At 37.0% G+C, this 13,291-nt stretch overlaps 1 protein-coding gene across 2 annotated transcripts in view; it reads right to left on the reverse strand.

The window, feature by feature from the left end:
* The window catches only part of SLAIN2 (SLAIN motif family member 2), a 73,950-nt gene that overhangs the window by 33,490 nt on the left and 27,169 nt on the right, over positions 1–13,291 (reverse strand). For both annotated transcript variants that reach the window (XM_045474140.1, XM_045474139.1), the window contains exons 2-3: positions 7,938–8,086; positions 897–1,061 (exon numbers count right to left, since the gene is read on the reverse strand). In XM_045474140.1, coding sequence (XP_045330096.1) covers positions 897–1,061; positions 7,938–8,086 — 314 coding nt within the window. The remainder of the gene's footprint in view (positions 1–896; positions 1,062–7,937; positions 8,087–13,291) is intronic.

Consider the following 13,291-nt stretch of genomic DNA (forward strand, 5'->3'; position numbering starts at 1 on the left):
TTATTTGAAACATTTGTTTCCCAGAATTCTTTACTATAGAAGTCAGCTCCCACGTGAAAGGCATATTAAGAGCAAAATAGTTGATGTTTATATTATCAAGAAGAACACAGTGCATATGATAGGAAAAGTACTACAAGGTCAGGTTCAAATAGTGCCCAAATAAAATTCTTGTTAAACAAACACAGCAGATTAAATTTTTTAGTATGACAGTCATGGGTGACATAAATAGCAAGTAACAACTTATGCACAAAGCTAACAGCAGGGGCGAGAAGTTATTAGACTAGGGAGTCAAAAATTTGAGGTGGTTAACAATAACCTTAATTTTTAAGGAAGCTACAATAATTAGCTGTAACAACAGCAACAATAAGAGTTAACAGTGAATCCTAAAGAACAGTAAGCTACAGAGTAACTATTTCAGTCACAGAACCACAGCAAAATATTCTTTCCCCAAATTACAGCAGTCTACCCTCCCATATCATTTTGGACTCCACTCTTTTGGCACATACACATATAGCTTATACTATTATTTGAGTGTAATATCAAAGCTTATTAAATAAGGCTTAAGTGGTTTAATAAGAGCTTTTATTTTTAGCTTTTATAGCCCAATCAATCTATTCAGTAAAAGAAAGCATCTATTAGTTAAAAGAATCAAGCTTGTTACTCTAATCAAGCCACATATAAAAACTTTTAAGTACATGCTAAAGAAAACTTTACAGATGTACCCTGGTTTATCAGTACCAGGTGCTAAATAGCTAGCTCCTCACTGATATTTTCTTTAACCACTTAAAAGTCTCATAGGCACAAGAACTTGAACTATTGATGATTGAGTTATTTTCTGAGGTAGGGCAGTAAGTTAAAAACTATACCTTAATTATTCCATTTCAAATTCTCCTTACCTGAATTTCCAGGAAGTATTAGCTGTTTGACTATAGGAGGTCGCACTGGGGTTGAAGATGGAGAATTGAAACCACTGCTGTATGGGCTACTTGCACTTGGACTATAAGGACTTGTGTAACTCATGGAGTTGAAAGGATTGTTATATAAATTCTGCCTCTTGAGAGCTATGTTAATGAGAAGGGGAGAAATCAACATAATAACAGAAAAGGTTAACACTTCATTCAACATTTTTTCCTATTGGGAAATTCATTAAGTCATTATCTCAATTTAAATACAGAAACATTCTTAGAGTAGCAAGAGAAAATACACATTAATAATCCCAACAAAATAGTTCCATTATCTTAAATTGCACTGTGCAAATAAAACAGTAGCCACACCAAACATCAAGAAAAATACCATAGGAAGAATATCTTCTCAACAAATTATTAGCTATTAAATTAATTTACTTCTATCTTGTCGGGGAAGTTTGTTCCAACTGTATTAACTCTGAATGGTCTTAAAAAATAAAATGAATGAAAAGTATATTTGTGTCTTCTCGTTTTTAAAAAAAATGTTTATTTTTGAGAGAGAGAGAGCGCAAGAGAGAGAGCGCAGGGGAGGGACAGAGAGTGAGGGGAGACAGAGGATCCAAAGCAGGCTCTGCACAGGCAGCAGAGAACCCGATGTGGGGCTTGAACTCAGGAACCTGAGATCATCTCCAGAGCCAAAGTCGGGTGCTTAATTGACTGAACCACCCAGGAGCCCCTGTGTTTTTTCATTTTTCTATAACAAACATTTACTGCAAAGAAAAGGGGAGAAAAAAGTATGAAATAGTGAGTTTTTAAAACAGCCTTTCCAAAGTTTGGATTTTTGTAAAAATAAAGCAATATTGACAACTTAGGCCAGGTTAAGGTCAAACATGTGTGAATTCTCTTTTTAAAAAGAAAAAAGCCTCCCTCCCTTTCCTCCAGTCTTCTGGCCCCAAAAAAGGAAGAAAAAATGCGCTATGCATGTAAGATTATAGAAACAGTACAAAAGTAGAACTAAGATATCAAGCACATACGTAGAGAAAAATTACTACTTAAAATAGTATTTCTTTCTTCTACACTCTTCTAAAATCCATAGCTTAACTCAGTATTTCTGACCATTGGCAAAGCAAGGTGTAGAACATACAGACAAATGTGACATCGTACTATTTCTCAAGGGGCTTACAACCAAGTAGTGCAGGCAGGAAAAAACAATGATTTCAGGGCAAAATGAAATGAGCACTATCATAAAGGTGCAAAGGGCTGTGGAATGATGAGACAGGATAATTCATTACACATGAGAAAAACTAGGCACAGCTTTTTGGAAAGGGGCACTGGAGCAGTCCTGAGAGGATGAGCGGCAATCTGACAGGCCACTGAGAATGGGGAAAGCGTGTGCTTCCATCTGTGTTTATCACAGGAACAAAAGCAGGGTCTTGAAAATGTGTATTAGGTTCAGGGAATCAGAGTGAGTGCTGTAGAAAGGTAAAGCAGATGCGTGAGGGACAAAACAGGAAGATGTAGCTGGGCCAGGTCGTGGAAGTCCTGGAAACTGCTCAGGAGAATGAACGTTATTCACTATCAGTGAATTCTGAGCAAGGGTGATGTATGATCCAATCAGTTTCAGAAGAAAATTGATGGACATTTTTATGTTGAATAGATGAGACTGAACTAGGCAGTAGAGGTAACAAATACAAAAAAGAAGGATAGATATTAAAAACTAGAAGGATTACAAAAGAAAAAAAAATAAGGTGACTCTGAAGTTTCTGGTTTGCCTACTGGGCAGAGAAATGGTTTGGGATGGAAGAACATACGTTTTTTGTTGTTTTTCTGTTTAGTTTGATGATGTAGTAAGTTGGACAGTGTAGTTTTGTCCGTATTCCCCAAGAGATAAGATGCCACACTTTAAACATATTTAGAATGTAGTATCTCAGAAATACCAACCTGAGCAGAAACTGGGGTGCTAATTTCTTCCTCTTTACTTTCTGATCTCCTCTGAAGCTTATTCTCTTCCCAGTGGTTATTTATTTAATCACTAGCATTTCAAGTCTTCACCCCTTTATGTCCTCACTCTATACTATATTCCTTTTCCTAAGAAATCTCATTCATATCTATCACATCAGTTATTATCTATAGTCCAAAAACTCCCCATTATTTCTATCTCCAGTCCCAAGTTTTCCTGGGCTTCCGTCCCATATGTGCTGCCTATTTAATGTCTCCTCTATGGAGCCACTGGCTCCTCAGAGCCAACATTTCCACATTCAAAGTTATGATTTTCCCGCTAAAATTTAACTCTCTTCCTGGGGTTCTGACCTCAAAATGATTAATAACATTCATCCTGTCACACAAGCTGGAAACCTAGATCATTGATACTTCTCCCTTACTTCCTCAAATTTGGCTCATTCAGTTTTCCATCCACATCTCTTCATCTCCACTACCATCAACACACACTGCCCAGCTATCATTATCAACCCCCCCGCCCCCGCAAAAGCACCCTACATTCATTCACTTCTAGCCTTCTCCAATCTACTCTCCATACTCCAGCTAAGCATGACCTTAACCAAAATGCAAACCTAATCACGTCTTCCTGCTCATACATACCACACCCTTGAACAACACCCTCCAATCTTTCTATTGCTTTTATTTATTTATTTTTTTAGAGAGTGAGCGAGCGAGCGAGCATGAGCAGGGGAGAGGGGCAGGAGACAGAGACAGAGAGAATTTTAAGCAAGCTCCACGCTCAGCATGGAGCCCGCCGTGGGACTTGATCCCACAACCCGAGAATCATGATTTGTGCTGAAATCAAGAGTCAGACGCTCAACCGAGCCACCTGGATGCCCCTTTCCATTGCTTTTAGAATAAGGCCCAAAACCTTTTCTTAAAAAAAAAATATTTACTTATTTTGAGAAAGAGAGATAACAGGGAAGGGGCAGAGGGAGAGAGAGAAATCCCAAGCAGTCTCCATCCTGTCAGCACCGAGCCCGACACAAGCCCAACACGGGGCCCAACACCACAAACCCTTAGATCATGGCCTGAGCTGAAACCAAGAGTCAGAGGCTTAACTGACTGAGTCATCCAGGTGCCCCAAGTCCAAAACCTTTAGCATAATCTATAAGGGCTTGCAAAGTCTGGCTCCTACATATCTTTCTCACATCTCTCCCTTCCCTACTCTTCTCCAGCCACCAACTTGGCTTTTTCCAGGTCTCGTGCATGCCATACTCTCCCTGCAGGCTTGCACAGGCCTCCCACAGAGCCTCTGTACACACTGTGTTCTCTACCTGGAATACCCTTATTCCCTCTTTCGCCTTCCCCCTTAAACCACTCAAATTTTTCTAAATCTTTAGGACTCAGGTCAAACATTGTTTCCTGAAATAAAATCCCCATTTCTCAAAGCAAAGCACTTTGTACCATTCTTTTATTATGTATCACCAGTTATAAAAACTATTCGTATTAGTACATTTCCCCTAGTAGATGATAAACTCCATGAGCTCAGGTATGCTGTTAGTTTTTATCATGTATCCTCTACCCTCTCCCCAAAGTCTGAAATATATCAGGCTGTCAGTAAATATTAACTGAATATATGTATGAATGAATGAGATGAAGTTGAAGAGAGGCCGCTGGATACCATATGAATGGATGAAATAATGAAAACAGACAGAAGCCAGGCAAAAGAGACCTCTGTCACCCTAAACTTAAAAGGTGGACAGATGGGGGGTTGGGGAAATGGGACATTTAATGGATACAGAATTGTACAGTATGGGATGATGAAAAAGTTCTGGAGATGGTCAGTGGTGATGGCTGCACAGCAATGTGACTGTACTCAATGCCACTGAACTGTAGATTTAAAAAATGGTGAAAAAAATAAAAAATAAAAATGAAAAATGGTTGGGGCGCCTGGGTGGCTCAGTTAATTAAGCATCTGATTATTGATTTCGGCTCAGCTCATGATCCCCAGTTCATGGGATTAAGAGGATTCTCTCTCCCTCTCTCTCTCTGCCCCTCCCCGACCCGGGCAGCACGCATTCTCTCTCTGAAATACACTTAAAAAAACAATTTTTAAAAATGGTTAAAGTGGTAAATTTTAAGCTATGTAAAGTTTCCAATTAAAAAAAAGATGGACAAAGAAGGAAGAACCTTCAAAGACGGCTTCAAAGAAAACAGTAGGGAGGGTGAGACAGGGTAAAAAATACAATGCACTATCATGGGGCACCTGGGTGGCTCAGTCAGTTAAGCATCTGACTCCGGCTCAGGTCATGATCTTGCGGCTCTTGAGTTCAAGCCCCGTGTTGGGCTCTGTGCTGACAGCTCAAAGCCTGGAGCCTGCTTTGGATTCTGTGTCTCCCCCACTGTCTGCGCCCGGCCCCCCCAACTCGTGCTGTGTCTCGCTCTGTCTCTCAAAAATAAATAAATATTAAAAAAAAACATTTTAAAAAATACAATGCACTATCATAAACAATAAGAGAAGAACAGGGGCGCCTGGGTGGCGCAGTCGGTTAAGCGTCCGACTTCAGCCAGGTCACGATCTCGCGATCCGTGAGTTCGAGCCCCGCGTCGGGCTCTGGGCTGATGGCTCAGAGCCTGGAGCCTGTTTCCGATTCTGTGTCTCCCTCTCTCTCTGCCCCTCCCCCGTTCATGCTCTGTCTCTCTCTGTCCCAAAAATAAAAATAAAATGTTGAAAAAAAAAAATTAAAAAAAAAAAAAAAAAAGAGAAGAACATCTTCGGGACAAGTAGTAGAGCACTGCAAGGAAGCTGAGTGGGACTGAACAGAAACTATTCTCTTAGAATACACTAGCTGTATTCCCAGGAAGCTCTGCCTTATCACAGAAATACATATAATATCTCCTCACCAACTTGGAAAAGGGGGGATTTAGGACTAAGGTCGAAATTTGGAATAGCTAAATAGTTGTTTTTTCTTTTTATTTCTTTAAGTTTATCTATCCACTGAGGGGTGGGAAGGAGAGGCACAGAGAGGCAGAAAGAGTGGGAGAGGACCCCAGGCAGGCTCCACACTGTCAGCACAGAGCCCGAACTCACGAACCCATGAGATCATGACCTGAGAGGGAATCAAGCATCAGAGGCTTAACCGACTGAGCCATCCAGGTGCCCCTTTTCCTTTGACTATATATTACATTTATAGCTGTACCTACTGTCTGTGCGTATAGCTATAAAATCTAAACACTGTCAAACAAATCCAGTACCTGATTACACCTAGTTTTCGTTCAAGAGTAACAGTTTCTCTTACACACTCCCACTACCTTTAATACCTTGTTATAATAAAGCAAAAAGCTACTTCACTCAAACTGCTATTTTTGAGGTGTTATTTTGGTTTTCCCCAAGTCCAACTGACTAATTGCCAATTGCTAATAGTTCCTATTTTTTAGGATGTTTTAAACCAAGGTTTGGTAAACTGCAGCCTGTGAGCCAATTCCTGCCCACCACTTCTTTTTGTAAATACGGCTTCCCTGGAACACAGCCATGCCCATTCATTTACGTATTATCTATGGCTGCTTGCGTCCAAGAAGGGCAAAGGGGAGTAACTGCAACAGAGACCTCATGGCCCACAAAGCCTAAGATGTTTACTATCTGGCTATTTACAGAAAAAGTTTGCCAATGCGTTTGTATGTTTATTTATCGACTGTCTGCCACCCCCGTTAGAATATAAGCTCTGGGAAGTAAGGGACTTTTTCGTCTATTTTATTCATTGCAATATCCTCAGAGTTGAGAACAACACCTAGCACAAAGTAGGTTATGAACATATACTGCTGAATAATGACAACTCCTAACTGTAAAATATACTTACCTTATTTCTTTTTTTTTTTTTTTTTTTTTTTTGAGACAGAGAGAGACACAGCATGAACGGGGGAGGGTCAGAGAGAGAGGGAGACACAGAATCGGAAGCAGGCTCCAGGCTCTGAGCCATCAGCCCAGAGCCCGACGCGGGGCTCGAACCCACGGACCGCGAGATCGTGACCTGGCTGAAGTCGGACGCCCAACCGACTGCACCACCCAGGCGCCCCCTTACCTTATTTCTAAGATGAGATACAGTAATGGAAAGTTGTTCCTAAAGATATTTTTAATAAACATCTAAATAATATCACCTAACTGGAATGAGTTAGAAATTTTCCAGTTATTTTGAATTGTCTACTACCTTGTCTAGATACTTTTAATAATTTGGAGGCGCCTGAGTGGCTCAGTTAACTATCTAACTTTGGTTCAGGTCATGATCTCATGGTTCATGGGTTCAAGCCCCACGGCGGGCTCAGTGCTGACGGCTCAGAGCCTGGAGCCTGCTTCAGATTCTGTGTCTCCCTCTCTGCCTGTCCCTCTCCTACTTGCACTCTCTCTCTCTCTCTCAGAAATAAACAAACATTAAAAAAAACTCTTATGAATAGAATTTAAATCAAGCTCCAGGATACAATTCTAAAAACACTTAATATTCAGAAAAAAAATTTTTTTTAATTGCATAAAGGCTACCGCTTTTCCAAAAAGGATCCTCTATACACAAGGAAAAAGTAACACAGAAGTTACGTATACACAAGGAAAAAGCTCACAGAAGTTAAATAATGCACAGAGTCACAGAGTAACTAAGTGCTAGAATGAGAATGGGGTCTCTTTGGTTCCCAGCCTGTATGTTTCCACCACATCAGAATTTCCCAAGGGTGGTGAGAGAACTTTAGATGATACCAAACATATTTTTAATAGTTATTTGTTTTAACTTATATTAGAAAAAAAAAAGCCCTATCATATAAACCCCATTATTTCATGGATATTATTCTTTAGGATGAAGTGAAATAAAAATGAGAAGATTGGGGCAAAAAGCTATTAAGTAAATTTAACAGGGTATTATGTAATTTAACAAGCTATTAAGTAAACAAGGTTATGTGCATATGGTAAAAACCCATGATGGCATGCACGAGATTAAGAAACCACCAAGCAAAAAACTGCCTTCCTAAAAACATACCAACTCAACATCTATCTGTTTTTTGATTAAAGAAAGCAAGGAGATGAACTTACAAGTAAAATTATAGACATACCTGACATAGTTTGATCAAGTTTGTGGATAAGAGACTTTTTAGCACATTCGACATCAGGACTTGGGTAATCCAAAACTTGCCTGCACCAAACTAGTGGACTAACTGATTTCTGCATTGGTGTAAGTTTTTTCTTTGGTGATGAATACAGCCTAGAAGAAAACAAAAACAAAAACAAAAATAAAAGGTTAACATTCATTATTAAGCACAAGTTATAAGACAGGGATCCTTTTGGACAGATTTAAATTAAGAGGGGGGTGTTGCAGGTGTCACGGAATGTCTTTAAAATCACCTACATTTTACTTTGTGTATAAAAAGAAAATGACACTACAACCATCAATATTAACCCATATTTCAAATGTTAAATAAACCCAAATGAAGCCAACTGTCTAATTCTAAAATAGGTCTTCTTTTTCTTTTAGTCTCATTACAAAAACTATGAGGAAACATCTGTCTTTACAACAGTTCGGTCTGTTTTCAGTAGTACTTGATCAACTCCCTAATATAACCATATCATTAAGTACTGTCTTGGAGACAGTATGAGATAAATACCTTGTTTTCCACCTGCCAGTTCACTTCCTACCACAAACCACACAAAAATCTCCCATTAGCAGTCCATTCCCTTTAGTTAAGCAGTACCCACTCTTGTAGCCTTCTTTTCAAACCATGACACATCAGAAAAAAGCAATACTTTAAATCCTGAATAACTTAATATGAATGCATTTATGAAATTTACTTCAGTCTCAGGAAAAAGAATAGGACAGTACACTTTATAAGCTCCTGGGGAAGGTATACAAAAAGACAATGTGGGCAGAAGACAGGAGAGTGATACCCTTGAATTTCCTACTTCATAGCTTTTTCCTCAGATTGGTCCAGATTATGTCAATTGATATTAATTTATTTCAAATGTGATACCATATGAAAAATGTGAAGTTACTTAAATTCTAATCAGAATGGTTTCCAAATTAAGACACCTTGAGTGGAATTTATGAAGTAAACAACAGTATGCTTTATCTACATAGTTAAATGTCTCCATAAGACCAGGAGTTAGTAATTTCACATTTTATATTAATCAAGTTAGGGCAATCAAATAAAATGTGTTCTGGTATAAACATTTAAATATATCTCTATAGTACCAGAATTGACAAACTACTTTCTAGTGACCCAATGTACATTTTCCATCCCTTTTCTCATCTCCCCTATCTATAAATTAAGTCACTCACATCAACTAGTTAGCTCTGATCAAGATAATCAAAACTAATAGGGTAAATAATCATTTCTCTAGTCAACAATCCATGTTCATTTGGATAAAAATGAAATAAAATCTCAATTTATGAAATACCTTAATAACAGTTCAAAAAGAAAACAAAACCAATGGGGTTCATTCTCTTTCCATCTTAAATACTACAAATGTTTCATAATAAATCTCTACCTCAGCATTCCATTTTAATTGTGATAACTATCATATATAGGTATTTTAGGTTAGAAATATTTAGCAAACAAAACTATAGATGAATAAACATTAACAAAATCACTTTATGATCATTACTCTTTCAACATATAACTTTTCCCTGCACTACTGGTTTCACACAATTTAATCACATGACTCATGTGTACTTAGTATGTTCCTCTACTGTTAGCTGTAAAACTAACCGTAAAAAGTTCAAGAATCAGGAATGAGCCTCAAAAAACATGCTCAAAGTAACCAGACACAAAAAACACACATACTGTATGATTCCATTTATACAAAATGTCTAGAAAAGGACACACCAGAAAGTAGATTAGTCATTGTCTAGGACTAGAAGAGGTAGGAATGGGGAAGAGATTTCTTTTAGAGTGAAATAAATGTTCTAAAATTACATGGTGGTGATGGCTGTGGTAACAATGTCATGACTGTAAATATACTAAATTCTTGAATCTTATGATGCATTTTATTGCATATATATATTATAAAGATATGGGTAAATTCTATATTATATAAATTATATCCTGATAAAGTTTTTATTAAAAAATTATAAGGTGCTTTTAGAATCTTTAAAAATACAGAATGTACTATAAACTAAATAAAACAATAATTCAAAATCAATTACACTAAGCCATCATATCTCCTATACCCTATGAATGGTAGCTCTCCTGTTTTTGTCAATGGCACCATAATTCCTTCAGTTACAAAAGCTAAAAACTCAAATTTTGGGTTCCTCCATCTGTTTTATTTCCTACCTTCACCAATAATCTATCACCAAGTCTTGCTGATCCTACATGTACAAACTTACCTTTTCCTCCACTATTCCTATATTTACTTCCCTAACTGGCAACAGAGAATGCACCTTCCTTCCATTAACAGATAAAAGTTAATGTAGTAACCTGTACATTCCTAGAGTGATGAAAAGAGGGAGACTGATTCAATAACCCGAGTATGCCAACTATCTCTTATCACTCTATCTTCTTATTTCAGTGCCCCATTACTACCCTCAAGTCTAAAAATGGAGGCCTATGGCCCAAATGGCATTGGCAAAAAATTATTCTTTGGTCAAGGAACCTTTGGTTGAGGTTTCAAAGTATTTCTAAACCTGACAGAGGACATGTGAACTGGGTTGTAGCATGTAAGTGGATCCTCTTTTAGCAAGACCAAGATGTTTCAGTCCCTGAATTTTTAAAGAAAATCCTAAACAAAAATATTTGAATACATATCATCTCCTTTGTTTGTTTCTTACAAACACATAGACTTCTTCAAAATAACTACTTCATGAGCTAAAAACATTTTTCTCACTGGTGCTTTTGAAGTTTTTAAATAATATTTAATAACTTAATAATAATGTTGAATCAAAAGGGACTTATTTCTGATGGGCACAGCCAGTACATAGGTGGCTAATACAACTTACAAGGGTTGGGATTTGTCAAGCTTTCACCTGCCAAGAAAACTTGAAATGTATAACTTCATTACCCTAATTCTGCTAAAATTAAGTCATAGAGGCCCAGTGGGGAGCTGAGCCTCCACTCCTACCCAGCATCAACAAGGCAGGAAGCAGTGTGGAGTGAGCATCTCATCTCCCTTTACCAGTTCTCTACATGTCAGTAGGGCCCAGTATAGAGTTGATTTTACACCCCATCCATCTGGAAGAAGATAGTGTGAGCCAGGGCCCCACTCTTGCTGACATGATGTCAGCATGACCTGGCAGAGAGCTGAACGTCTATCCCATGCACTATACCTAGACAAAACTGCTTACTAAAAAAGAAGAAATATGATTAGGAGTTTCACAATATAATACACAGAATATCAGGGATACAACTGGAAATCATTCACCATACCAAGAAAACAGTTAAAGGTGGGATGAAGAACAGAAACAATGAAGTCAAACTGAAAACAAAAACCAAAATGGCAGACATAAATCCAACCACACCAATAATTACACTAAATTGAATAGACTATAAGCAATCTATTCAAAAAGCAGAGATGGTCGGATTGAATAAAAAAGAAAAAAAAAAAAAAAAAAAAAAAGACCCAGGCACTTGGATGGCTCAGTTGGTTAAGCATCCAACATAGGCTCAGGTCATAATTTCACGGCTCATGAGTTCGAGCCCCGCATCAGGCTCTGCACTCTCTTTCTCTCTCTCCCCCTCTCTCCCCCCAACACTCTCTCTCTCTCAAAATAAATAAATTTTGAAAAAACAAACAATAAAACAAGACCTAACTATATTTTTCTGTAGAAGAAACACCTTAGATTCAAAGTCACAAGTAGGTTGAAACTAAAAGAGGGGAAGATATACCATGAAAATAGTAACCATAAAAGAGCTGGAGCTTAAGAAATATTCCTGGAGACAAAGAGAGATCAATACATCAGGAAGATATAACAATCAAATAAAAAGATACCTAATAACAGTAGTAGAATAAAAAGAAAAAGAGACAACTGAGAAATTCTATTTGGAGTTTTCAATAGCACCCTCTTAAGAGCTGAAAAAAGAGCTACATGGAAAAATCAGTAAGAATTTAGAAGTCTTGAACATTATCAAGCAATTTTACTTAACTGACAATTATGGGGCACTCTACCCATCAATAAAAGAACAGATGTTCTTTTTAAGTACACACGGGACATTCTTCAGGTCAGATCAATTTGACCATGAAAAAGTCTTTCTGAATTTAAAACAACTGAAATTCTTCAAAGTTTGTTCTCTGACCACAATGGAATTACATTAGAAATCAACAGAAAGAAATGTAGTAAATTCCAAATATTTGGAAATTAAACAACACACTTAAAAATAACCACAGGTCAAATAATAGATCACAAGGGCAATTAGAAAATATCTTTAACTGAAAAAAACAAAAATAAAACATACCACTAATTATGTGATGAAGACATGAAGTACTTAGAGGAAAATTTATAATTTTTAGCACATATTAGGAAAGAAAAGAGGTCTCGAATCAATAATCTAATCATAAAAAATAAGAAGAGCAAATTAAACTCAAGGCAGTCAGAAGGGAGGAAAATATAAATATTAGTAGTAATCAGTGAAATAGAAAAATAGAGGGAAAAAAAAAAAGAAACCAAATATGGTTCTTTGAAAAGATTCTAAAAATGCAATATCTTAGGTTTACCAAAAAAAAAAAAAAAAAAAAAGTGAGAAAACACTAATTACAAAAATTAGAAATAAAGAGTGAACACTGCTACAAACAGGATTATAAGGGAATATTATGAACAGTTTATGCAAACAGGTTAGATAGGATATACAAATTCCTAGAAAGATACAAGTTACCAAATGGGACTCACAGAGAAACAGAGAATCTGAAGAGATTTACAAAAAGAAATTGAATCAGTAATTAGAAATCTTCCTGTAAAGAAAAACAACCCATGCCCAAATGCCTTTACCTATTAATGTTATCATCACCAAGGAAAAAATAATACCAAATCCTACACAAACTCTTTCAGAAAAATAGATCTAATGGTGAAAAAATGAATTCTTCTTCTAGGACTGGGAATAAAGTTAAGGATGCAAGCTCTCATCATTTCTATACAAAGCTACACTAGTGTGTCTCACCAGTTTCACAAGGCAAGGAAAAGTAATTAAAGACATCATATGAAAGAAGGAAGCAAAACAGTCTTTATTCACAGCCAACATGATCCTGTATATAGAAATGCCTTCGCAGGAATCTACCAAAACCAAAAACACCCAACTAGAATAAATGTATTTAGTAAGGTTGTAGGATACAGGATTGACAGGCAAAACAATCATTTGTATATCTATATATTATTTCAAATATGAAATAACAAACGAAGTATAAGAGTTGTACACTAAAAACAGTAAAACACTGAGATAAATTAAAGAAAACTTAAATAAATGAAAGATGTACTATGTTCATA

The sequence above is a fragment of the Leopardus geoffroyi genome, chromosome B1 (genome assembly GCF_018350155.1).
Source record: "Leopardus geoffroyi isolate Oge1 chromosome B1, O.geoffroyi_Oge1_pat1.0, whole genome shotgun sequence".
In the NCBI taxonomy this organism is placed as follows: Eukaryota; Metazoa; Chordata; class Mammalia; order Carnivora; family Felidae; genus Leopardus; species Leopardus geoffroyi.